Here is a 27,097-nt window from a genome sequence, read left to right as displayed (position 1 = left end):
CACATCCACCCAAGGGCACAGCAGCGTTGTCTGTAAGGGGGAAAGGGCTAATAAGCCCACGTCCAGCACTAGTGCTGAGTAAAAAATAGGGTATATTTAAACAATACAGGATTCTCTGCACCATTCAATTATATAAGCCTTGAAAATAGTGTGCTGAGCAAAATAAACCCGCTTCTACTCAAACTCATAAAGATGGCAAGTAGAATGGCCGTCACCAGGAGCTCGGGAGTGTGGGGAACAGGGAGTTGTGTGGGATGTGAAAACGTTCTAGATGGATCGTAGTGATGGTTGCACAACATTGTGAATGTACTTAATGCCACTAAATCAGGTTCTCAACCTTGGCTGCACATTAGAATCACCTGGGAATCTTTTTAAAATCCTGATTTCTGGGCCTCATCCTCCGGAAATTCTGTTTCTTTGTTATGAGGTGGGGCCACAACATGAATAACAAAGAAACAGAATTTCTGGAGGATGAGGCCCAGAAATCAGGGTTTTAAAAAGATTCCCAGGTGATTCTAATGTGCAGCAAGGTTGAGAACCACTGCACTAAATAGAGTGCCTAAAAATGATTAAAATTTCCCATTACGTATATTTTACCATAATAAAAAATATATAAAGAGTGTGATTGTATATTTATCTATTTTCAAATAAAAAAGAATATTATAGAATAATAAACAAAATAAGGTGCTTGTGTGTGTGTACAAATAAGTTTTGAAGCTTCCAGTAGAAAATTTGGATGGTGCTATGCCAGGATTATCTCCAAATAACTGGACTGGGGTTATAGTCTTGGAATTCATTTATGCTGAGCATGTACTCTTTTGCATGATCTCAAAAAGCAATAAACAGAGATGGACAACGCTGCTGCTGCTGCTGCTGCTGTGTGGAGCTGCACCAGGTCGGTCGTCGCGTACCACCAGCAAGGAGAACATGGTCTGCCCCACGTTGAAGCCGTGCCGCCAGTTGTGGTAGGTGATCCTGCGGTAGCCCTTGCTCAGGGAGTACATGAACCGCACCAGCGCCTGCGAACACACGCACATCAGCCGGGCAGCACGGACCGCCCCCCGGGTGCCCTGCCTGCTGCACCAGGAGGTGGGAACTAGTCATTGATGGATAATGCTGTGCGAACCCTTTGCAACTGCTAAGCACTGTGGGAATGGACGTTATGAAATCAGGTGGATAGAAGTCACTCCGTTTATTTCCACCAATTGAGTTTCATCAGTGATTCCCAAACTGTGCCCCAGATTGCTACTGGCCGGGGGAGAAGCTAACAGGAATTTTGCAGGGAAGGAAAACAAAAGGGGACTTTAAATCAGTGGCTTTCAAACTTATTAGAATCACCCAGAGAGATCGTTAAAACACACATTCTGATTCACTAGAGCTGGGAGAGAGATTGCATTTCTGATGCATTCTCAGGCTGTGCTGATGTGGCTTGGGGTAATAGTTTGAATCCAACAAATCTGGAAAATTCTCACACAATACACTCCCACCTCCACCTTCTCTGTCCATCTCCATACCCCTCCTTTTACAATAAGGAATTCTGCAGGGGAAAAGTCCTTCTTAAATGGACTTAACCGATGTTGCCCACTCCCTTTTGACTATAGGACCCCTTTTTTTCACCCCATGAACTCACAGCCTTCGGAACTCAGTGCCTGAGAACCCACCTCAAGAAGCCAATGCACCCCAAATACAGAGGAACTGTGTGTTTCCTTTTTGATAAATGACTCATCTGTGCAACATGGCTAATACTTTAAATCCCAAAAGCCAAAGGTATACTCTTTTTAAGTATGGATTAAGTTTAAATTTCCAGATTGAGTTTTCAAAGCAAGGAAGCAAGAAAAAGTGAGGTCAAGGCGATTTGACCTTACCTCCTGTGGAATATGAAATTTATCTACCACTTTGAGCTCATAATACATCTGTATCCCACATTTCACCAGCTCCAGTTCCGTCAGGGGCAGGTCACTGAAGTGGAATTTATTAATTTCATATTTCTCTGCATCTGGCAGCTCTTCTTGCTGTAGAAGGAATGGAGTCAAGTGACTGAGACAAATCAAGTGTTCCTGTGTCTTTCCCTGTCTCCCCCCAGGCCTGTCCCAGTCCCGGGTTGGCTGGGAGGATCAGAGCAGAGCCACAAGGGTCACTCTTTGCAAACCTCCTCCCTCCTCCCCCATCATCCTCTTAACCCCCCCACCCCCACACGCTCAGAGGACACCCTGTGCTTGTTAGGTCAGGGCCAGTGCTCACCAGGATCTCAGCCAGCTCCTCTTCCTCACATTCCCACGGTTCCTTTCCATACACCTCTCTGGTTTTCTGCCCAACATAGCAGAGAGAAGAAAATAGGTTACTACATCTAAGGTCTAAATACGCCTCCACTGTACACTTCCCTTTGTCTCCTTCCTCTGAAGTCCTTGCAAGAGCACCACCAACTCAGAGAGGATGCTGGTTTGGGGGGAGTTGTCTTTTTTTAAAAAATATTTTTATTGATTTCAGAGAGGAAGGGAGAGGAGGGAAGAGAGAGAGAGAAACGTCAATGATGAGAGAGAATCATTGATCGACTGCCTCCTGCACGCCTCCTACTGAGGATTGATCTTGCAACCCGGGTATGTGCCCTTAACGGGAATCAAACCTGGGACCCTTCAGTCTGCAGGCCAATGCTCTATCCGCTGAGCCAAACCAGCTAGGGTGAGGCTGCTGTTTACCATTCATGGATGAGCAAATTCAGAGTCGTGGGCTTTGGAGCTGGCATCCAAATTTGAGCTCTGCTACTTACTAGCAGTGTTATTGAATGCCTCTGATCCTCCATTTCCTCATCGTAAAATGGGGTCAAAGTACTAACTGGCCCGCCCGGCCGGCGTGGTTCGGTGATTGAGTGTTGACCTATTAACCAGGAGGTCACCATTCAATAGCGGTCAAGGGTGCATGCCTGGGTTGGGGGCTCAATCCTCAGTGTGGGGCATGCAGGAGGCAGCTGATCAATGATTCTCTCTTATCATTGATGTTTCTATCTCCCTCTCCCTTCTTCTCTGAAATCAATAAAAATATATTTTAAAACAGTTTTTTAATTACTTGAAAGTAAATTGAAGTGACCCAGCAAGGGGCAGCTGTCCCCAGGCCTCTCAGCAGCCATTATGTACAACCCTCTGGCCCTGGTCGATCCATCCATTCATCCATTTCACTTGAGGGTCTGGGGCAAGCCCACCCCAGCCCACCCCCATCTCCCGGAGTTTTCAGTCCCCCCTCACTCTGGCTACATCTCCAGGGCAAAGTCTCTGCCAGAGAGAAGGAGCAAGAAAAGGGCTTTACCCACCAGGATTTTCTGGATTTCTTCATTGTCACACTTCACATGATATTTTACCATATCCTGGAAAATATCCTTCCGATATTCCAGTTTGTTCATTGACTCATAGGTATCAGGATTTAAGACAGACCAGCCCAGGAACTGAGCCAAAGACTGGAGAAAGAACAAAAAAAAGAAAAGAAAGAAAGATCAGAGGCAGAACAGTCAGGTTTGATCCTGCCTCTATAACTTTGGGCAAGACTCTCTAAGCCTCCATTTTCTCCTATAAAATGGGTTTAATAAACCCTTCACAAAGAGATGTTGTGAGGATAAAATAATGCATGGAAATGCACTTTCAGTAAAGCACTAACATACATAAAGCCTCATTCTTGTACATAATAATGCCACAAGAGGGAAAGTGTTGTGTGTACGTTGGGAAAAAAAGGTAAGGGGGTAGATGGGAACTCTGTACTTTTTGCTTAATTTTGCTATGAACCTGATGCTGCTCTTAAAGGTAAAGTTTATTGATTTTCTTGAAACGGGAATGTGGCTTTCTCTAATAACATGTGGCAGTGCAGCCCTGACTGGTTTGGCTCAGGGATAAAGCGTCGGCCTGCGGACTGAAGGGTCCCAGGTTCGATTCCAGTCAAGGGCATGTACCTTGGTTGCAGGCACATCCCCAGGAGGGGGTGTGCAGGAGGCAGCTGATCGATGTTTCTCTCTCATCGATGTTTCTAACTCTATCCCTCTCCCTTCCTCTCTGTAAAAAATCAATAAAATATATTTTAAAAAACAAACAAACAAACAAAAAAACATGTGGCCGTGCAGAAGGGAGAGCGAAGAAAGCAGACCTGGCAGTTAAGTCAGGGTCGCGTGAGCTCCCTGCCCTCCACAGATAGGGCAGCAGCACAGTGGGGTCCCCACCACGGGGCTCCGGAGACCATGCTCCGGGTGGGCTGACTCTGAAGCTCTGAATCTCAACGGCAGAAGACCTCCTGGCAAACCGTACCTCCATGAGGGTCTCGTCCATTTCATCGAAGGGCTTCCCATCTTTGCGATTGTAAAATGTGGCCACCCCAACAATTTCTTCCTTCTTGTTCACAATAGGCATAGAAAGGACATTTTTAATCACCCACCCAGACTCGTCCAGGGGCTCTTTCTACAAGACAAGAACCAGAGTCGGTTTCCTTGAGTACCAGGCTGCAGAGGCAGCTGCGATGCACTGCATGCCGAGTCATGACCCGGGTTGGCTAAGGGACCGCGAGAGCATAGACCTTGTTGGGTTTTGCATAGTTTCAGTCACCAAACAAATACTAAGAGCAGATAGCCCATCTGGTTGGCGCTCCTTTAGCCAGATAGTCATATTGTTTTCATTCATAAGATGACAGGGCCATTGTATGCTAGGCAGTGTGCATACAACTAGTTCAGGGAGCTAGTGTTCCCCATACAGGCGCCAGCCACAGGGGACTCTTAGAAGGGGTCATGTTGGGGATTCTTGTAACTTTGAACTAATCGGGTAGATAGACTGTGCCTTTGCCTCTCTAGCAGACTTCCTGTGTTGCTTTGGCATGCCATTTTATCTCCCTGGACCTCTATATTCTCATCTATAGAGGGGGGCAGTAGTAAGAGCATGTGCTTCGTGGAACCAATAAGAAAATAGAGGTGACATTTCTTGGCCAATCATTAGGTGCCGTGGTGAGCCATTTCCCATCTGTCTTTTCCCATCTGTCTGAGCCTCACTTCCATCATTTATAAAATGGGGATCACTGGGCTATATACTTTCTAGACTCTCTGCCCACTGATTCATCAAATGTTTATCAAACATCTTACACTGTGCAAGAAACTGAGCTAGAAGCTGGGGAAACCAAGGCAAATAAGGCACAGATGTTGTTCCAAGGTAGCTCGTAACCTGGAAGTTAAATGAGCAGTTACACTGCATGTGGGGAATTCTGCATGTCCTGAGGAAGCCAGAGGAGGGAAGGAAGTCAAGGAAGGCTTCCTGGAGTTGGAGAGTCTTCCAGTTCAAATGTTCCCAAGATTCTTAAGGCGGAGAGATCATTGTTATTCTTTAAATAACACTGGAACTCAGCACCTGTGGGAGGGTGTTGCCAGAGGGATACAGAACATCCCCCAAGGAGCACAGGGCTATGGTCACAAAACAAGTTCAAGACCTGCCTTCCCCCCAACTCTTTACTTAGACTTCAGGGAATCCTGTCCTTCTGAAGGCCATGATAAGGGAACAGATTTTATTGAAAGTGAATGGGAAAACAGTGAAGACTTTGAAGCAGGGAAGTTACTTGATGTAACCTATGTTTTAACATAAAATATGCATCCTACAGAGGATGAGTGGAAGACGGAAGGCTAGAATCTGAAAACAAGATCAGATTTGAGTTACTAATGTGGGTAAACGGTAATCCATCAGATGACTTGGGTACAGACCAAGTTCTGTCATGGTTGTAATCAGGGTAACAACTCTCCGTAACAGTTGGGCCTGTCGCACTGATATAGACAAAATCACAACCCAAGACGGTATATTTTAACTTCGGAGGTATGTTCCCTCTGAGCTCTTTCATAATGTTCTTTAAGGAGTACAAAATAATTCAATAATTGACCTGGCAGTGGTTTTATTCTTCCCTTCTTAATTATTTCCTGATTGCAAAAGATTTGTTCTTATTAAACTTACCATAGGAAACTCAAATATTGACAGGATGCCTAGAGCTGAAGAGGTCAAGAAGGATAAGACCTAAACTTTGACCAAAAGAAGACAATATTTTGCTGAAAGGAATTCGTCTAAAAGACGAGGAAGGATCATAAAACATGAAGGAGGTACATTAACAAAGAGAAACATTCCTTGGCGTGGCCTTCAGGCTCTGCGTGATCTGGCCTCTGTCTGCATCTCCCCCAGCTCCTCTCCCATCAGTCTCTCTCAGATTCACTGGCCTCTTTACTTTCTTCCAATAAGCCTTCTCTTTCATGAAATCTTTCCTTTCTTTGCTGCCAAACATAATGTCTCAGGGACACATTCCTTGATTCTTCTCAGATTAAGTCAGCCCGACCACTGTCCCCAGAGATTTCCTCCTCTATCCCTTGGCCCTTGTCCTGACCTGCTTCTCCCTGCATGTGATCTAACCTCCCTGGAGATAAAGACCATGCCTGGCTGGCCCACCGTTTTGACCAGGATAGCATTGTGCCTATATGCCTGACACAGAGGATACCCTTCACAAACATTTGTGAAAAGGACAGACAAAATCAACTGGAATACTAAACAATATTTCATGAAGATCCCAAGGAGGAAGACATGATATTCAGCTAGGGAAAACAGAATAAAACTTCACTGAAATTTCATAGCAGTTGAGATTGTCTTGAAGGGCAGAAGGGATTTGGGCAGAAGATGATGGTTGGGGAAAGAACAGCATAAGCAAAGGTCCTGGGGTCAGAAAGCAAAGGATATGAATGTTCAACTGAATGGGACTTTGGAATTCACCAAATTAACTCCCTCCCCACTTCCCTGGGTACATGACCTTTTTTCCCCACTCACGTTTTCACTTGGTGGAGAATGCTTTCCAATAAAGTAGATGGAGTCTGATGTGTTCTAATATTCTTTCAGGGGGGAAGTATCATGTGACTAATACAGGAGTACAAAATAATTCAATAATTGACCTGGCAGTGGTTTTATTCTTCCCTTCTTAATTATTTCCTGATTGCAAAATAAAAATTACTTACCTGGAATTCAAAAAAGTCCTCTGCAGGCGCATTCATGATGTTGCAGATCTAAAAGCCATGAGAAGGAATAATGGACCTGTTATTAGACTAGACAAAGGGCCAGGTGAAGCAATGCCTGCTCTTTCAGAAACACCGCGTCCTTGCCCAGGGCATCCACGTTCTTTTCATCAGATAGACACGCTCGAGATGGTTTTGAATTATTAACTGAGGCTACTGGACAGAAAAGCTGACTTGTAACCATTACTTCTTAGCATTTGCCTTGCTCCCGAGTCATTTCCAAACTATGAAAAAGTAAAGGCTAAAAATTGCCATTATTCAGGCCTGTCCAGTATCCTGTTTTGTTTTCCCTCTTTTATTGCATATTTGGGTTGTGTTCTGTTTTTTTCTTTTTATTTGTATAAATAATGCTGCTCTAAGCATCTTTGAAACAATGACATTTGGGTTCCATTTGTTTGTCAAGGACGAACAAGGAATGAAGAGTGCTGTAGCGCTGCTGTAATTGCCAGATTCTTCTCCTGAACAAGGGACCCTCTTACCCTACCATGCAGATGGCACTTCTCTGGTCCCACTAGGGCCCTGCCTGTGGGGCCACTGTGTAGTTGTGTAGTGTGTGTAACGCACGAAGGCATGTGGCTAAGGGGATGTTTGGGAGTTGAAATTCTGTCTGGTCTCGACTTGCGAAAGCATTTCCCTAGCCTTTCTCTTTTCATCCATTGAGTCAGGACAGCTTTTTCTAGTTCTCAAAAAGGCACCCTATGGACTTGCAGTGACCCTGCCTTGTCCCAACTGACCTGACCACAATGTAGTCTCAGAGGGTGAGCTGTCCCTGCATCATCCCTCTGGCCTCCCCTTGGACCAGCGCAATCGGTTGCCATCATTCTCTCCTGATCTCTGACCTCTCCCAGGGCTCTTTCCCCTCAGCCCATGAGCATGCTTGAGTCTCTCCCATCTTTAACAATGAAATCCTCCCTTGACCCCATGTTGTTTCCATTGCAACCATCCAGGTTTTTCCCTCTTGCTTTCGCATTCTCTACCTCCTCATGACCCATCCACACCTCAGCAGACCACACACTGGTTTCTGTCCTCGCCACCAAATCTGCTCTCAGGGAGCACACCAATGACCTCCTCTTTGCCAAACCCAATGGGCTTTAGTTCTTAGCTCACAGACCACTTGTGTTGCATTTGGTTGTCCCTCTTCTCGTTAAAACTTTTTACTTCCTTGGTTTCCATTTTATTTCCTACATTCTCCTAAGTCTTTAGACACCTCCATCTATTTCTGTGTTGTACCTGGGGGATAATAGAGGGGTAACCAGGCTCAAATATGGGGGTGATGTGCAGCTAACATATATGACCCTTCTCTCTGGAGCAGGGGATGCTGTTATTCCAACCTTGACCCGGAGAGGGTGGGGCATGGTGGGAGGCAGAGCATTTGAGCTCGGCTATCCATGGTAGGGCTGGAAATGTAGCAGAGATGAGGGGTTGGGAGTGGCAGCTAAGTCTCTGGTAGGAAAGGTTGGGGTTTCATCTGTGGTGAGCCTGGAAGACCAGCCAGTCATGACTTTGCCCTGGACATATGCATAAGTATCTTTATTTAGTCAGTGAGACTATTTCTGTGTATTTCATATTTTCTCAAATGTCAATATTCTGTTCATCTCCTTGGACCAACTCTCAAGTGAATTGAGAAATGAGAGAATCGGGCTTTTCGACATCCTCACTTCTCATCATATTCTCCCCCACTCTTGAACTGAAATCCTTTCACTCTTCCACCTGATTTAAAACTCCCCCTCTTCCAAGTTGTATTACTTACCAAGCCATTTTGAGCAACATAAGTGGGAAGACCACTTGCTAAAGCCCAGTGGTCAGAAGGTGGATTCCTGTAAAGGCCAAAGACAAATGGTAACTTTTGCTGTAAGGACAGCTGGACTAAAAACTTGAATCTGGGTCTTTGCCCTTCCACCATGCTCTGGCTGCTCCCAGAACCTGCTTACATTACTATACCTGAATGAGTCTCAAATCTTGACTAAGTGTCTTAATGTATGCAACAGAGAAAGATAAAATGCTTCCAATTAATCTGTAATGCAATGCTTTTGACCTTACAAATTATTATTTTATTAACGTCAACACAGCTCTTTTAGAATTTAGATATAGATTTTAATCATAGATTATACCTTTTTCCTGTCTTTTTGTGCCATGCAAAGCAACTTTTGGTTTCAATGCTGCATTATAATATAATTTCTTTTATTAAATATATATATATATATTTTAAATATATTTTATTGATTTTTTACAGAGAGGAAGGGAGAGAGATAGAGAGTTAGAAACATCGATGAGAGAGAAACATCAATCAGCTGCCTCCTGCACATCCCCTACTGGGGATGTGCCCGCAACCCAGGTACATGCCCTTGACCGGAATCGAACCCGGGACCCTTCAGTCCGCAGGCCGATGCTTTATCCACTGAGCCAAACCGGTTTCGGCTATTAAATATATTTTTATTGACTTAAGAAAGGAAGTGAGAGAGAGAGAGATAGAAACATCCATGATCAGAGAGAATCATCAATTGGCTACCTTCTACACGCCCCACACTGGGGATCAAGCCCGCAACCCAGGCATGTGCCCTGACTGGGAATCGAACCGTGACCTCTTGGTTCATAGGTCGATGCTCAATCACTGAGCCATGCCAGCCAGGCCATAGTATAATTTCTTTAAGTCACTTTATATGGCAATTAAATTTAATATGGATATAACCAACAATGTATATAACTCAAATGAAGTCATAACAATATGAATGGTTATGACCTAGTTCTTGCAAAGGCAGGCAATAGTAACTACATCTGACTACTGTCTGAGTGGCAGCAATTGTACAATGTCATGGATTCTATTTCAGAAATGTAAACAAGTAGAAAACCGTACATTTTAGAGTCAATGAAATGGGAGGGATTTCGTTCTTACCCAACATGGCAACCTTTGTCATTTAACTGGAACATTCAGTTGATTTCTATTTAAAGTAATTAGTGATGTATTTAGATTGAAATATCGTCTTTGTATTTTTTGCACCTGCTTTATGTCCTTTCTAAATGTTTATTTTGTCTTCTGGTTTGATAAAGCATTTATTTACTATTCATATTCCCCCTCGATTAATTTACATGGCATATACGCTGGCAGTTCAGGATACTTACAAATATTCTCTCACTTCCTTTTGGTAACATGATAGGGTGGCATTACCTGTCCACTTGAAGTTAGGTATGGTCATGTGACTTACGGGATTACTTTGATGTCTTCCTTGCCATGCAGGATGTAATCGATGACCTTGTAAAAGTTGATTTCCTAGGCAAACGAGATAGAGAAATATATACCTTCACAGTCTGAGACAGAACTTCAGCAGGAGTGTGTCCATGACACAGGCCGTGTTTTTCACTCTGTGTTCGTGGTTTTCCAGAAGCACCAGCCTGACTCTCCAAGGGTGTATCCCAGCTGCCTCTGCAGCTCACTGTCCTCAGCTGACTCTCATGGTTTACTGTGCTTCTCCTTAGACACAGCTCACAGTGGCCAAGCAGGGGCTGGGATCTGGGGCTGGTGAGAGGAATGGGAAGTGTTCTAAGGGGATCTGGAAGTTGAGCCCAGGAAGAAAGAGGGAGAGAGAGACTGCTGCTGAAGTCTAGGGAGAAAGGGGAGTTGAAAGGAGGCTCCTGTCCCACTTAGAATCATTGTCAACCCAGCCAGCCTCTATACAGGGCTCAGCTCTATGGTCACAGCCCCTTTTCTCATTCATTCCTATCGTCCAACTGCTCTCTTTGCTACGTCAGCTCTTTCATACCTGTCTGCCCAATCAGGCCTCATGACTCCTAACTCACTTTCCACCTCTTTCATCCTTCCCACCTCCTTGCACCATTAAAACTCCCATTCTCTTAGAATAGACCTGTTCAATTACATGACTTCCTAGCATGCATTTGGATACTGGCACAGCTCCTTTCCCTTAGCTCTCTGGGGCAAGTTCCAATACCTGATCAGATCCTTTCAACTCCCAGGTGTGACAGGCAAGTCAGCAAGCATTCAGCAATGGGAAGAATGAGACCAGAGAGAGGAAAGGACTCATTTCTAGTGAGCCAGGACCAGAATCTTGACTTTTAGGCTCAGTGCTCATTCTGCTATGTCACTTACGGTTACCAGCTTAAAACAGTGTTGTATTCTGCATCACTCTCACCCAGAACAGGGCCATTCAAAGTGGGGTCCCTGGACTGATACCTGTCTGCAAACTATTTATTGCTTTTCCATGATTATATGAAAATAGAAATTGAGAGTTGGCATTTAGGAACTTTTATAGCAGTTTGAGTTAAGTTAGGTCTCTTGAAACTAAAAAATAAGAGAGACTTACATTTTGCATGTTTGTTTAAATTCTCATTGTTTTTAGCTATATATTTTAACACATTTTGAAAGTATCAGTCCGAAATGGATTAGAAATTTGCAAAGAAAACAGTTCCTTTACTCTAGGTATTTTGAGAAGTGCTGCTCTAAATATTGACATGTAGAAACCTGGGCCCCAACCAAACCTCCTGACTCAGAACCTCCACAAAGAAAAATTCCCGATCCAGGCAAGGGTGTCTGAAGGTCCACTTGGTAGGCAGGCGATCATGAGCTTCTTCATGTGGGAGAGGCTCTGCTCTTCAATGACCAGCACTGGCAGCAGCTGCAGTGACTGAGTCCTTCCAGAAGACACGCTCTGGCTAATCAGGAGGCAGAAGCCTGAGCTCTTCCAAGGATGACAGCTGCCCCAGGGTAGACAGGAGCCCCCTCGAGTAGGAAGCATCCAAGGGGAGACTAGATGAATCCCACAGCCTGATGAAATGCTCTAGAGAGGTGGTCACCAACTGGTGGTCCGCGGACCACCGTGAGGTCTGAAAGGTTGGCGACCGCTGCTCTAGAGTGAAGGCTCATGCTCTACTCTTGGTTTGACTAGGTGTACTCTCTGAGCCTCAGTGTCCCCAGCTGTAGTGCAGGTGTGCTGTTGTTGTTAGGCACCAGAACTCTTCCCAAACAAAGCATGGGATCTAGTCATAAAAGGCAGTACCCTGTAGGCAGTTCTAGAAAGCAAAGATGGCTTCATTAGCTGCTGGGACTTTGGTCAAAAGCTAAGTTTCCACTTGGGAGGAGGAGGAGGAGGCTGATTTCCATGAGCTTCTCGACCTTCTGCAGGTCTTTGCTGCAGGGCCATCTGTCCTTGGGCCTGGCTGCTCACTGCACTCCTAGGCAAGCTGCCAGCTCCCTGGGCGCCACAGCCTGTCCTATCGAGGGAGTTCACGAGACTCCTTTAGAAAGGTTAGAAATGGACGTGGGTTTTTTTAAACCTACAGGAAAATTAATATGCTTTCACAGAAAGCAACAAAAAGATCAGTGTGCCCTAGGTAAACAGGGCTTTTTCCATACACTGTAGCTCAGCCAAGTTGCCTTCAAGGCCATGTTCATGTAAGAATTCTCAGCCTTTGGAAAGTCAAAACTGAGCCATCAATGAGCACCTTTGTTACCTTCCACCTGAGCAGCTAAGGCTACCACACAGGGGTCTTTGAAAGAGCCACAAATATAGCCGTAGCCAAATCATCGTGTGTGGAAATGTACTAGTTTTAAAACAAGTGCTAATTTTTGTTTTGATTTCCCCCCCCATAAAGCCTAATCAGCCTCTATAATTTTTTAATAATCAACACACACACAATATTTTATTTTTAAAAGGATATAAAGTGAGGTGTAACTGCCATTAGGGAGCTTTAGACCCAAGATCTGGGGAGGTTAATTGGTCAAAATCCAGACAAAAGCTCTATTTTTAATGTGAATGTGGCAGATAAAGTGAGGGAGTGATGTTAGCAGACAAAAGGGAATGTTAAAAAGCATGATGTAAATAAAAATAAAAATAAAAAATAAAAAGCATGATGTGATGTCAGTTACCAGAAAGAAAAGCATTCTGGGTTTGAATATGTGCAAATTATTTGACCACCTCCTGACCTCCATTTCCTCAACTGCCAAATGGGGAAAGTGAGGCGACCTCCTCCATAAACTCATTGAAAAGAGTAAATGACGTAATCCACGTTAAGTGCCTGGCAGATAGTGAGAGTCAACCCAAGTAGCCATGATGACTAGTGTGCCTACTGTGTGTCAGTGTATGATTCGCGTTAGTTACCAGGGCCTCCTGGGTCAGCTTGATTACAGATGAGGAAGGTGAGGCTTAGAGAGGTCCCCCAGGCCACAGAACTAGGTGGTGAGCAGGGATCTGAACTCGGGCTTTTTGCCTCCATGCCCATGCTCTTCTCAGAAGATTCACTTTTGGTCAATCTCATCACGCTGTGTCTGGGCTCGAGCTCAGGCCTTTGTGTGCCGTCCTCGCTAGCTATCCAGGACCTGGAACTGACTTTGGAGATGAGTTCAGGGACAGCTCCCCTAGATGGGAAAATGAAAGGTCCAAGGAACTATTTGGCCAAGCTCACCGTACAAGTGAGCAACCAACCAATTCCAATGTCCTTCGCCTTCTGGCCTTTTTCCATCTCAATGTAATGACTCATAGTCTTGCAAGGATTGACTGAGCCTGGGCTACCTGAGATGGAGAAGGTTTTGGGGAAGGAAAAGTCTTAGCCATGAGTGTGCTAATTACCTCAGTGAAACCAAAACTTCTTGAATTAAATGATGGGCAGCTCTTCCTGGGCTGGTGCTCAGTGAGAAAATACCCTGTTCAGTTCAATCTTAAAGGTCGGGGTACTCGAGGGTGAAGAGCCAGATAAGGTAGAACACGACATTTCTCTGGCCACCTGGGAATTAGACATGACCTCTGATCTCAGGGCTCAGCTCAGAGAGCTGAATATCAAAGCAGCCATGGAAATCGAAGTTAGTTGAAGCTGATGGTGTCTGAAAGCTATGCTGATCTCTATTGTAGTTCCTCCCCTCCTAAATTCCAGGAGATACAAGTCCAGCTCATATTTTGGAGCAAAAACTCATAACATGTCAGCTATACCAACATGAAAAGCTGTACTTAAAAAGGAAATGTGCACCCAAATAGCTTGTGACAGTGGTATAGGACGCAATCCTTGAAGACTCCGTCTTTCCTAATGAAATCATGAACTTGTGTGAGTAAAAGAATAGTTTGAAACTGGACGACAATAAGTGATAAAGGTCATTTTGGATAAAGCACAGCAGACCATGTGGATTCCAAAGTTGAAATCTCTTCTGGCGTATTAATAAAGCTTACAGGCAAGGGTGGTTCATATTGAATTCCCAGAGTTTGAGTCTACCACAAACTCACACACACCTTTATTTTGAGTAGGGTTAGGGTTGGCTGGGTGGGGTCAAACCTCCCAGCAGAAATTGACATACCATTTCAAACAGGCTAAGGGCTTGTAGGAAAGCACTGGTTTAAAACTCACTCCAGGAAATGACTCTGCTGCTTACTTACCCTGTGTGGCCTCAGCTAAGGTCACTCAGTTATTCCACAGGTTCTATAGGCCATTTGAGGGCTCAGCCTATTTACCCTGGACCATTTCCACATTCCCACTCATATCACATCAGTTTCTTTCCAATGTTTGTACCTCATCTTGAAAAAAAAGCAATGGTATGAGACCAGCGGTCACAAGCTCAAATGCCTAGAGGCCTGACAGAAACAAAAATATGAGCAGGGGGGGCCAGGTGTTCACAGGAGGGGACTGTGGCAAACTGGAGAGCTCAGACCACATTCTACAGAGATAGCTGCTACCCAGCTCCAATCAAATTTACCCTATGGGATTGTGGGTCCAGTTTTGACTGATCTTCTTACCTTTTCAAAAGAAATCGAGACTATAGATATGTAAGGTAATTACCTTGATTTTTTTTAAGTGCTAAGCTACCAATTCAATTTTTTAAAAGTAAAAAGATAGATTTTTAAATGTATGCAGTCAAACAAGTTTACTTATTCATTGGAATTGACCTCTGGCTACCAATTTATATACTCTCAATTAAATAGTAAGGATATTTCCAGGTCTTATTATCTGAACTCCTGCTGGGTGAATTCTTAAACAAGTTGCTGATCTTTCTGGGGCTATGTCCTCTTTTGTGGAATAAGAATGTGGATTCCTTCTTGTTCAACCTACTAGATTACTATGAAATTCCAACAAGATATTAAAGAACCTTGTAAATTACAGGACTTGGCTATAGTGAGAAATTATAACTTTAAGGGAGACATCCCAACCCAGAGAAGAAAAATACCCAAGTGATTTTTTTAAAGTCAGCAGTTTTTATAGTGCTTTACATTTGCATTTCATTCAACATTTTATCATATTGAGCAGGCCAGAGAGCGACCTACCCTTCCATCCGGAGTCCTTGGGCCAGTGTATGGTGGAGCTTCACCCATCAGGACTGGCCACACATCAAAAAATTCCTAGGCATGAAGAAAACAATAATTACATGTCTTGAAAATACATGATGGAAGGGTTGGCTAAAACAATGTCCTTTGCAGTATCATTTATAATACTGAAAACTTAGAAACAACCTAAGTTTGTTGTAGCATATAGTGACAATGATGCTACAGATGTGTATGTATTGATTAAAAAGGTGTCCATGATATACTGACAAGTGAAAAACGTGAGGTGACAAAAGAATATAGATCATGTAACCCAAATGTTTAACTATATATAGAAAATGTTCTCAAAGAATTCACAGCAAAGGAGTAACAACTGGTTTTCCCTGGGTGATTGGCATGAGACTATAATTTATTTAGCAGTTATTCCATAGTAAAATATATTGCTTTCGTAATCAGGAAAAAAATTTTTTTTTTTCCAAATGAGAAAGAAAAAGCAATGGTGCCAAATATGGATAGATAGACTTGTATCTGAGATTCAACAAGAAAGATGACATTGAAGACATCTGACAGAGAAAGACATGGGCAGAGAGAGAAGAAGGAGCCAGCAAAGGCACTGTACCATCACTTGGACTCAGGAGAAGAAACCAACTGGGACACTGCAACAAGCTTCTCCCTGCTGCTCCTCAACTGGTTTCCCACTGTACTCAGAGCTGCACAGTCCTCCAGTGTCCTCTCTGCTCATTTGTGAATTTTTAGGGTCAGTGATAGATGAGTGCTGGATTTGGGTGGGTAGGATGCCAAGCCCTCTTGCTCTTGGCCTCTCTCTCTTTTTAAAAATATATTTTATTGATTTTTTACAGAGAGGAAGGGAGAGGGATAGGGAGTTAGAAACATCGATCAGTTGCCTCCTGCACACTCCCCACGGGAATGTGCCCGCAACCAAGGCACATGCCCTTGACCCGAATCGAACCAGGGACCCTTGATTCTGCAGGCCGACACTATCCACTGATTCAAACCGGTCAGGGCTTGGCCTCTCTCTTATTTGAACAATCTTGTTTTGGTGGTTTGCCTATCCTAATATCATCCAGAGGACAAGAAGAGGGGGTCAGCTTCTTCTGGACTACTGACAACAGGACGAAATTCAATTCTGGGTGTGAAACATGAACTGGAGCCCTACCTGAGCTCCACAACATGCTTTCTGCTAGATATACAGAGATGGATAAGGCCCAGTTTGCACTCTAGAGAAACTTGCAGTCTCATGGAAGAAGCAATCAAGTACTGGAGGACCGGTCAGGTGGATGGGCTAAGAACCAAACAGTAATGGAAGGAGAACACAAATGTTAGAAGAGCCCAGAAGGACGGGTGCTCTGGGCTGACACTGCCTGTGTCAAACACTGGGTGGCTCTGAAGATTGTCCTGAGGGGAAGCAGAAGTCGTCAACAAGGGATTGGTGGAAAGTGGGGCATGTTTATGCCTGCCTTCCTCTCTCTGTCTTTCTCTCTTCTTCTTTCCTTTAAACAGCTTGGTTGAGATATAATTCACATACTATAAAGTTCTCCCAGTTAAAGTGTAAAAGTCAGTGGCTTTATTTACTCCTTTCATAATGACAATAGGTCAGGTAAGACCTTAGCAACCTGGGGGATAGGTTCTTAGAGTGATTGTAGGCAGCCCAACTCACCTCTAATTGCTAGGGTGTTCCGTGTTTGGGGGATGACTAAATTAGAATGTTCCTGCTGAAATGTGACTTCCCCTTTCACAGGGAGTTTAAAAGAAATGGAGGGAGGAATGCTACAGCATAGAGCAGCTTGCACCTGGGGGCAGATCCTTTAAGGTAAAAATTGGGCACCTTAAGATGGAGTTTTTCTAAGTCAGCTACTCAGAAATTTTTTGGATTTAAAAAAGAACCATTGCTCTAGCCCAGTAGTTCTCAACCTTCTGGCCCTTTAAATACAGTTCCTCATGTTGTGACCCAACCATAAAATTATTTTCATTGCTACTTCATAACTGTAATGTTGCTACTGCTATGAATCGTAATGTAAATATCTGATATGCAGGATGGTCTTAGGCGACCCCTGTGAAAGGGTCGTTTGTCCGCCAAAGGGGTCACGACCCAAAGGTTGAGAACCGCTGCCTAGCCGGTTTGGCTCAGTGGATAGAGTGTCGGCCTGTGGACTGAAGGGTCCCAGGTTCGATTCTGGTCAAGGGCACATGCCCGGGTTGTGGGGGTCGTGCAGGAGGCAGCTAATCAGTGATTCTCTCTCATCATTGATGTTTCTATCCCTCTCTCCCTCTTCCTTCCTCTCTGAAATCAATAAAAATATATATATATATTTAAAAATATATATATATATTTAAAAAATATATATATATCTTTTTAAAGTAGCATTCATATGCTACTTTCTGAAGGATTATCAAAGGGTTTATTGCTACACTAGATCGGTCTTTTCCAACCCCAGATTCTGCGATTCACCTACTCATTCAACCAAATATTGGGAGAGTCTCCATTGCTCTGTGCGCCATGCTCAGCATGACAAGGCATAAAGTGAAACTGACAGGAATCCTGTACCTTGGACCTTTGGGATAGGAAATCACGAATCTAAATAACTCTGGAATGTTATTTGGTTGTTCCAAGGCAGAGCATGATTAGGCTCAGGAGGCAGAGACAGAAAGAGCAAGGTGAGAGCTAGCGTGGGGAAACGTAGCTGAAAAACAATGCCAGGAACCTTCTCAGGCTCTTTCTCCTTGGCCAATGTATCTGGGGCAAACCTGGCCCCTGAGCATTCTGAGGGACTAGACCAAAGCCTCTGCCCCCACTTCCATTGCCTGGGTCAGCCCTGGGCTCTCCGAACCATAGGACAGGCTTCTGCCCACCTTTGAGTGCATTTTCTGAGAATTCCTGAAGTTGGCAGCTTTCTTCTTTCTGGATTGTCACCATATATAGAAATCTCTTTATCACTCACCTACACCTTCTCACCTACACTTTCTTTTCTAGCTGACGACGGAAGATGCGGGTTGTTTTTACTCACCTGTGCCCTAGATTGACTTCCCCCCTTTAAATGTTGGTGCTCCTCTCCTCAGTGTAAAACTGAGACAGACTTTCTACAACTGTCCACATCCTCCCGTGCCAATGACTGGGTGACACAAGTCTGGCCCCTCTCGGTGTATATTTAACCTGTTCTTGGAAAGGCTCACTCCTTTCTCACCTTCTGCTTGGTCATGTCCAAGAGCCCCACAGAGTATCTGTCGCAGTTGAGGAAGGCTCGGACCGTGTACAGGGCTTTGTGGAACTGCCTCTCGATGTCCGTAAGCTCTTCAAAGACTTTGCTCCCCGACCACAGCAGTATCTGCAGAAACACCAAAACAGTCAACGTTTTTGAGGTACAAAGCAGCAGTTCACTGAGCTAGAGGAGAATGGCAACTCTGTCAAGTTCTCTAGAGTTTATCTCCTTTCACCCTCACAATAATGCTGAGATAGAGACAAGGTAATCATCCCCACTTTATAGACAGAGAAACTGAGGTCCAGGGAGGTGAAATCATTGGCCAGCTTACCACTCTCTCCACTTCTTTGATATGATAGGTTGTTAAAGAGAAGGAGAATAACAAACACTGATTGAGCACGAGTGCTTGTTCTATACAATAATCTTTTGAGGGTAGAACCGTAATGATCCCCATTTTACAAATGGGGACACTGAAGCTTGGAGAGAGTAAGTGGTTTGCTCAGGTCTTAGAGCTAGTAAGTGACTTAGCAGGGATTCAGATCCAAGATATCTGACTTGAAAACTGGCGCATACAATCACTCTGGAATAGAGCTTTATAAACATCCACTACCTCCTAACACCAGGGGTGTTGGGCAGAGACTGTGTGATGGTTCTTACCACCTTCCTGATCACATCAATGTTCAGTAAAAAAGAAAAACACGTGTCCAGCCCATTCCCGTGAGCCAAACTCCCTACCTGGCCACGCCGAGTCTCACAGTTGTGCAGGTAACTCAGATGGAACACCTTCATAATTAGATTTGCAAAATTGAGGTACTTGAGCAGAATCTGAAAATCAAAGAGCATGTGGGGAAATAGATGAGAAGAAATCCCTCCTCTGGTCACTTCTACCATCAGCAAACACATGAATATTTTAAAAGCTTCATCAGAGGCAATTTGAGCAGATGGACCGTGGAATGCTGACTCGCAGAATGTTGCATTATAAGAGTATAAAACTCATAGAATATAGAATGTCAATGTAGCTACTATTTATTGGGTTTGCAGTCCCTGTGCTAAGCCATTTATGTATGTTATCTTATCTGATCACCACAAATACCCCAAGAGATGAAAGCTGTAAAGTAATCCCCGTTTTAAAACTGTTTATGTTAAAGCCCAGAAATCAGACACCCAACTAGGGAAAGCCCCGCGTCATTATTTCTTACAAATAAAAAAAAATAAAACAGAGGTTCAGGCAAATTAAGTAACTTGCCCAAGTCAAACAGCTAGATATTAGCAGAGCCAGAACAATCACCCCTACATTCCAGGCTCCAAACCCAGGATCCTGCCGTGCCTCCCTCAGAGAGCGTCACACTAACCGCTTTGTCTTACGGATGGGGAAACCGAGGCCAAGCCAAACAGCAAGGTTCAGAAGCCTTCATGAGCTGGGAGAATGGGCTAGCACGGCCACCCCACACTTTCCAAAGCATTCTTACCTCTTCGTCGCTCTTGGTGAAGTGGGGCCCACCCACTTTATTCACAGCCATGATTATGGCCACCATGTCCTTCCCATTCATTATGGGGGAAGCCAAGATGTTCTTGGTCTGGTACTCTGTGAGGGTGTCCACAAAGTCACAGAAATGTTCATCCTGAAAGAAGGCAGAGAGGCAAGCTGGGTGGGCAAATGAAGAGCAAAGACAATAAAATGCCTCAGAGCTCCATGGTAGGGATGGGGTGAGGGGGCTCCCTGTTCTCCATTGACAAGAGGATGAAGACATTTCCATCGTCTCCCCTTCAGCAGGGCAAGGCAATCGGAGGGAATGTCTGCCCTGAAAACCTCTGGAGTCCAGTAGGAGAAGAAAGCCCGAGATGCACCTGTGAAGGGCTGTGGAGGAGATGAGAGCAAAGCACGCGGGAGCCCTGGGATGGGGCCTTGCAGGGCTGACTTTGCCTGGGGAGGGAGGGGTAGAGAAGGTTTAGTTAAGCCCGAAACAGAAACTTAATGAAAAGAAGACCTTCGTGAGTATAATAAGCACAATTGCTAGCAGGCATCGAGCCTGGCACTTCACCTACACCATCTCAATGTAATTCTCCCGATAACTTACAAGATGGGGACCATGAGTGCCCCATCTTATAGAAGGGGAAACTGAAACTCGAGAAGGTTAACTTTACTTGTTACTTGGGTGTGTGTGACTCCAAAACCTGCCCCCAGCTCTGCTGCCTTTTGGGGAAGCCTGGATAAGGTTAGACCTCGGTCCAGGTCATTGAACAAAAGAATACGTTGCTTTCAGCTTTTCTGAAGTCCAGTTCTAGCGCCACACAGCCAGTCCCATGGAAATCCCCCTCCTACAAACCTGAATGGGAGGCCCACTATGCATCAGGCCTTATGCTGAACACTGGCGACACAGGGGAGACTAAATGTCAGGCCAGTACATTGATAGATCAGTAATAGTGATATAGGACATAGTGGTTGGCTCAAAGCGGTGAGAGTACAGACACACACACATACACACACACTCCACCCCTAAAGCAGCCTGGGAGACCAGTATAGGGCGGTGCCGTCTGTGTGGTCAGAAAGAGGAGACAGATCCTAAATTGTTGTCTTCATTCCAGAAGAATCCACCTTCCTGTTTCCTGGTAACACTGTAAGGTTTACCAACTGTCAGCATTGCTTGGAATACATGCCAGCCCAGACATGCCCAGCTCATGCTGTTGTGAGAATGGAGGTGTACTTCACAGAGCCAACTGAGAGAGCTTTGCAAGAAATGAGTGTGCAGAGTCTTTTCTCGATTCAGAAGTTCAGAGGGAGATGCTCTGCAGTGGGATTGAATAAATTGGCAACAGCATTGTTGTCAACGAAGGTGTCTCAAACCAGGCGAAGGGTAAAGGAATTAAGAGAAGCCTGTCATGCTGTACTTGAATTAGCATCCGTGGATTAAACAAAACCTCCAAAGAGGCATTAGCCACAGAGCATTTTCCATGTCCTTCTCTAAGGACACTGACAAATCCCTGAACCCAGGTCTGCGTGGGGGACGCTCAGGCTCATTTCATGAGGTCAGATCCGTCTTGCAATATTCACTTCACCTCTACCAGGGAAAACAGTGTTTGGGCCTCACCTGCGTCTGAGGCTGATGTTACCATCTTTCCCTTGAGTTCTCATCCCTGGAATGTCCTTTACACATAATACAGCTACCAGTGGACTGGCACTTGCACAATTGTTGTCATCCTTACATTTTCAGCATATAAAGTGTTCTAAACTGTGTCATAGAAACTCAGATTATCAGAGGCAGAAGGGGCCTTACGAGCCATTTAGCTCAGATTGCTTATTGCTTAAAGTCTAGGAATCAGACACCCAGCTAGGGAAAACCCCAAGTCATCCATTTGTTCAGTTAACATGAACAGAGCACCTTCTGTAAGTATGTAGGTATTGTTCTAGATCCTGGGCTACAGCGGTGAACAAGATGGGTAAACTTCTTTCCCTGGTGAAATGGGGTAGGCAGACAAGAAGTGGATAAACAACTAAGCATTCTCCCTCCAGGTTGTGTGACTGCTCTGAAGGAGAAAAGGGGGGTGATGCTATAGACAGGGGTGGCAGGCTGAAGCTACTGTAGTTAGTAAAGATGGTGAGGGAGGCTTCTCTGAAGAGGTAATCCTGAGAGCTGAGGACTCACAGGAGCCAGGCAAGTGAAGCGCATTCAAAGCAGGAAACACAGAGAAGGCAAAGGCCAAAGGCGGGGGTGCAAGGGTGGACATGGACAATGATCTGAGAAACAGAAAGAAGACCATTGTGGCTGAAGCACAGGGTGGGAGAAGGAAAGTGGAGGGCAAGGCAGTGAGAGACATGGGCAGGGCCTACCTGGCAGGGCCTTGGAGGCCACTGTACAGGGTGTAGATTTTATTCCAATGCAATGCAACACTGCCTCTCATTCCCAGACTCCTCAGTTCCTGTTTTCAAACATTCACAGTGCCAAGCTCCATTGTGTCTCATGATGAGATCTACTGTTTATTGAATAATGATGATGTACTAGGCCCAGAGCCAGACAATTTACATATATTGTCTCACTACCCCTCATATCAACCTGCCACCTAGAACTGTCACTTTTCTTGTTCTATAGACAATTCCTTGCTGGCACGTGATATAGTGACTTCATTCACTCATTAATACACTGATTGATTGATTATTGATTCATTCATTCATTGATTCATTGATTCATTCATTCATATTTACCGAGCACTGACTTTGCCAGAGGCATTGGATATGCCAAGACTAGTAAGAAAGCTGAGCTTGTCCTCACTGGGTTCTCACAGTATAGTGGGGACATCATGTAAAACATGAACCCACAATTCCAACCATAATGTTGGGTGCCCCCATGGGATGAGTGGTACCCTGGAGCCCCTGGGAGGGAGAAACTTGTTCTCTGAGTGGCTGCAGGGGCCCATCACTACGTTGTCAGTAATTGAAACCTCTCCAGGCATCAGCTTCCTCTTTGGTAAAAAGCAGAGTATTGGGACAGGTTCTCCTTGCAGTTTCTTTCTGATGTAGAGTGCTGGGTTCCCAGTCTTATAGGAGGAGGAAGAGAGCAGGAAAGCTGGATATCTGATATAAGGGTCTTTGAGGGGACCGTCCTCAGAATGGGATTTGTCCGTGACTAGGAAAAACTCACTGCTTTCCTTTACTCTCATCTCACATCACCACATTCCTATGCCACTTCTACAACCAGATGTGTGGGTGTTTTTCCACCGCCGACTAATTCTCCGGCACCAGCTGAGTGTCCTACAATTCAGTTCAGTTCAGACACTATCTACCTGGAGCTATCATCAGACTCCACAAGTTAAGGGTTCAGTCCCCTAACATTGCCCCCACTTCAATCCCCAGTCACTGTCAGAGCCCCAAATAGAATAAGATTTCTCAAGCAGGAACAACAGGAGAAGCAAACACATGCAAATGCCCAAGTACACAAGGCTTGGTAACCTGCACTGACTTCACCGCCAGGCCTGAGCCACCAGGCCAGAGACTGACCAAGGCTGGGAAACTTCCAGAGAAACACAGGCATGACTTCCAGAGTGAACCTTGAGGTGGAACAGGAAGTGGCAGGCTGTCCCTTAGACAGGGCTCAGTAAACTCTTGGACTGGGATCTTTGAAATCAGGGAACTAAATTCTCAGCCCTGCAACACCAGGGCCCAGAGAAGCTCTCGGCACCTCTGCTATCTGTTTTTCCTGTAAATAGGATCTAAATCGAAAGCTCCAGAAGGGCAAGGAGGCACGACTGGATTCTTCTCCAAGTCCCATGCAGACCTGGCGCAGCGTCCATCCCAACAACAAAACAGTAATAACAGTAACAAGAAGCAGGAGCTGCCACTATGAGCCATTACAACGTGTCCAGAACCCCACTAGATGAGAAGCAATTCTCTCCTTTAATCCTACAACAGCACTGCGAAGTAGGTATTCTCACCCATTTTATAAATTAGGAAGTGAGCCCGGACAGGCTAAATGATTTGCCAAGACCAGTGATGGCAAACCTATGACACGCGTGTCAGAGGTGACACGTGAACTTATTTTTTTGGTTGATTTTTCTTTGTTAAATGGCATTTAAGTATATAAAATAAATATCAAAAATATAAGTCTCTGTTTTACTATGGTTGCAAAGATCAAAAAATTTCTATATGTGACACGGCACCAGAGTTAAGTTAGGGTTTTTCAAAATGCTGACACGCTCAGCTCAAAAGGTTCACCATCACTGGCCAAGACCATGTTCTTAGAAAGTGACTGAGTCATGGTTCACCCCAGATCAGACCTCAAAGCTCCACACCCTAACGTTCCGCCGTGCGATCTGAAGTGACCTTTGGTAAACAGCACCTGGCCCAGTGCCGTCATCTTACAGATAAGGAGGAGGTCTAGAAGAGTGGGGCAGTGAAGAGTGTGGGCACAGGGCAGGGTGCCCGGGTTCCCATCCCCACGCTGCCCCTTTCTCTCTGCAGGACCCTGACCAAGTTACTTAACTGATCTTTCCAGGTTTCAGTTCCATCCTCTGTAAAACAGATATAGTCAGAGTGTGTCATAGACTGTGACAATCCGTGTTGGCTACACTTAAAATCTAGAGAGACTTGAAGGGAGAACACCCCCAATCCAGTGATAGGCGAGTCCCTAGGAAAGGTCCCTAGGTGCAGGACCGTTACCCTTGGCCCTGGGTGTCCAGGGGAGATGAGGGAGAGAGGAATTCCACGGGAGGTCCCGCCCAGGGTGTTTCAAAGAAAACCATCTCCCACACAGGCCCAAGTGTGTGCTGCTTATCTTGCCAAGGAATCTGAGTCAAAAAGATGACCCGTTTGAATTCTTCATGGATGGATGTGAAGTCCTGGGCCTGCAGTAACTCCTTAGTGACTTTGAGCAAGCCCCTTCTCAAGCTCTCCTGGCTTCAGGCTTCTCACTCACTGAATAAAAGTTCAATGAGATGATCTCTGAAGCCCCATGGCTCCTCCTCTTTTTAACCTTAAAATCCTTAATTTGAAATAAAGTCAGAGGTAAGATGAGCACAGAGACACAAACTTCGAGGCTGGATCTTGGAAATGACCAAACACAGGCTCCTGGTTTAGCAATAAATGGGAACTGCATGGGCCTTGCTATCGTGGGGCAAACATTGTCTCAGGTGAGAATTTGTTAGAGGAATTGAGCCCTTGGACTACACGGGTTTGAAATGCATGGGTCAACTTATAGGTGGATTTTTAAAACCTGCACAGTTCAAACCGTATTGCTCAAGAGTCCACTGTATGCCATACGACCTGGTTGTGAATCTTTCATGCCAAGTGTTTACTGGGCATCTGCTGGATTCTGGGTCCTGAGATAAAGAAAAGAAAAAGGCAGGCATGGTCCCCGGCCCCCAGGACTTACTTATTGTGGTAATGGGTGTTAGGAAGGAGGCTGTAACAGGGATCCGGGATGGCTTCCCGGAGGAGGTGACCTTTAAGCTGAGATCTGAAGGATGAGTAGGAGTTGGCCCTGGCAGAGGGCTATGGGGAGAGCTGCATTCAAGGGATTTACCCCCGGAGATCAAAGAGGTCTTTGTCAGAGCTGCCAGTAGAATCCCACACAATACTGGACTCTTAGAAGAAGGGGCCAAGTGCTCAACCAAGTGCTCGATGCTAACATGTCCAGGAATGAGGCAGACTGCCATCCTGTCTCCTGAGTTAATGCACGAAGCAAAGCACCACCTCACCTCGGTGGTATCCTGCCAGAAACACATAACCTGAATCTAGGCATGAAAACGTGTCAGACAAGCCCACATGGAGGGACATTCCTGTAAAGTATTTGGCCTGTACCCTTCAAAAACATCCGCATCATGGAAAACAAAGACAGACTGGGAAACTCCTGCAGATTCAAGGAGACAAGAGACAGGGCTTCCATTGAGACAACTGGCCAAATGGAATAGGACTGTTCGTTAGATAATAGTATTGTGCCAATGTTACATTTCCTGAATTTGATCTTGTACTGTGGATACTTAAGATCTTTTCCTGGTCTGGAAATACACAACAAAGAGCCCAAGGTTAAAAGGGCATTTATCTGCAATTGACTCCCAAATGGATCTGAAAGAATGGAGACATAAAGCAAGTGTGGCAAGATATAAACAGCTGGTGAATTTAGATGAAAGGTATACAGTTCTCTGTACTATTTTTAAAATTCAACTCTCAAGTTTTTTTCCCCAAATAAAAAGTCATAAATAAGTAAATAAATAAAAAGAAGCACCAAGTCATCACCAGCTCAGTCATAGTGGCCAGCAGCTCCCCCTCCCACAGGTACCCCAGAACCCCCCTCTCCCCCCGCAAATAATGCCTCCCTGCCCTCCCTCCTATGGGGAAGAGGGTACCTCTTCTGTGTTGGGGACATTGGTGAGCTTTTTAGAGTGTGCGACGTGGCCCACCACGCCCATGTCCAGGGGGAACACAATCTCGGAGTCGGGCACCACCAGACACTCCTCAAGGACAGCATCTTTATGGACATTGAAGAGGCGGGTGGCCAGCTCCGCGATGCCATTCCGGGCCCTGTACATGAACAGGCTCATGCGGTCTGCCTGCAGGAGGAAGCACAGCTTCTTCATGACATTGAAGATGCATTTCTCAGCCTGCAAGTTCTCCTGGAAGTCCCGCAGGAGGTCGAAGATGATTTCACTCTCCTCCACGCTGCTCAGCGGGTGGTAGTTGCTGAAGTCCACGGCTGCCTCCTTGGCCCCCAGCAAGTCTGAGATGACCTTAGCTCGGTAGCGGAGGTCGTAATATTGTTTGGCAAAGCCGACATTTGAGTCCAGAAACTTCTCCACCTCCTCTTCCGTCACCTCGTCCATGGCCGGGAAGTTCAGTGGTTACTTCCGTGGAGGGGCTGAGGCTAGCCTTCTGAGGACAGTTTGGTCGTCTGTGGCAAAACTGAGTCCGGATGCGTTCTGCTCCACCGCGACTTCTCTGGGTCTTGTCTGCAAATCTCACAGATGTGGCTGCATAGGACAGGGAGTGAGCTTGGGAGATTAAATCATTAATATTCCCCAAGAAGAAGGATTACGAGGATCAGAGTGTTCCAGATGCCGCTGGGCCCCAGATGGGAGAAGGTGAG

The 27,097-nt window shown here is 45.2% G+C and overlaps 1 protein-coding gene across 2 annotated transcripts in view; it reads right to left on the bottom strand.

The window, feature by feature from the left end:
* The window catches only part of PDE6A (phosphodiesterase 6A), a 44,560-nt gene extending 17,726 nt beyond the window's left edge, over positions 1–26,834 (bottom strand). Inside the window, exons 1-13 of one of the 2 annotated variants that reach the window (XM_070414618.1) lie at positions 26,361–26,834; positions 19,994–20,146; positions 19,260–19,349; positions 18,510–18,650; positions 15,310–15,384; positions 10,258–10,322; positions 8,805–8,871; positions 6,998–7,045; positions 4,284–4,433; positions 3,305–3,448; positions 2,242–2,307; positions 1,866–2,012; positions 912–1,019 (exon numbers count right to left, since the gene is read on the bottom strand). In XM_070414618.1, the coding sequence (XP_070270719.1) occupies positions 912–1,019; positions 1,866–2,012; positions 2,242–2,307; positions 3,305–3,448; positions 4,284–4,433; positions 6,998–7,045; positions 8,805–8,871; positions 10,258–10,322; positions 15,310–15,384; positions 18,510–18,650; positions 19,260–19,349; positions 19,994–20,146; positions 26,361–26,834 (1,728 nt within the window). The remainder of the gene's footprint in view (positions 1–911; positions 1,020–1,865; positions 2,013–2,241; positions 2,308–3,304; positions 3,449–4,283; positions 4,434–6,997; positions 7,046–8,804; positions 8,872–10,257; positions 10,323–15,309; positions 15,385–18,509; positions 18,651–19,259; positions 19,350–19,993; positions 20,147–26,360) is intronic. The other variant, XM_070414619.1, reaches the window with a different exon arrangement.
* Positions 26,835–27,097: the final 263 nt, after the last annotated feature.

This window comes from Myotis yumanensis, unplaced genomic scaffold (assembly GCF_028538775.1).
Source record: "Myotis yumanensis isolate MYYU_CA2020_CCGP unplaced genomic scaffold, mMyoYum1.0.hap1 SCAF_5, whole genome shotgun sequence".
In the NCBI taxonomy this organism is placed as follows: Eukaryota; Metazoa; Chordata; class Mammalia; order Chiroptera; family Vespertilionidae; genus Myotis; species Myotis yumanensis.
This window is presented reverse-complemented; position numbering and strand designations above follow the sequence as displayed.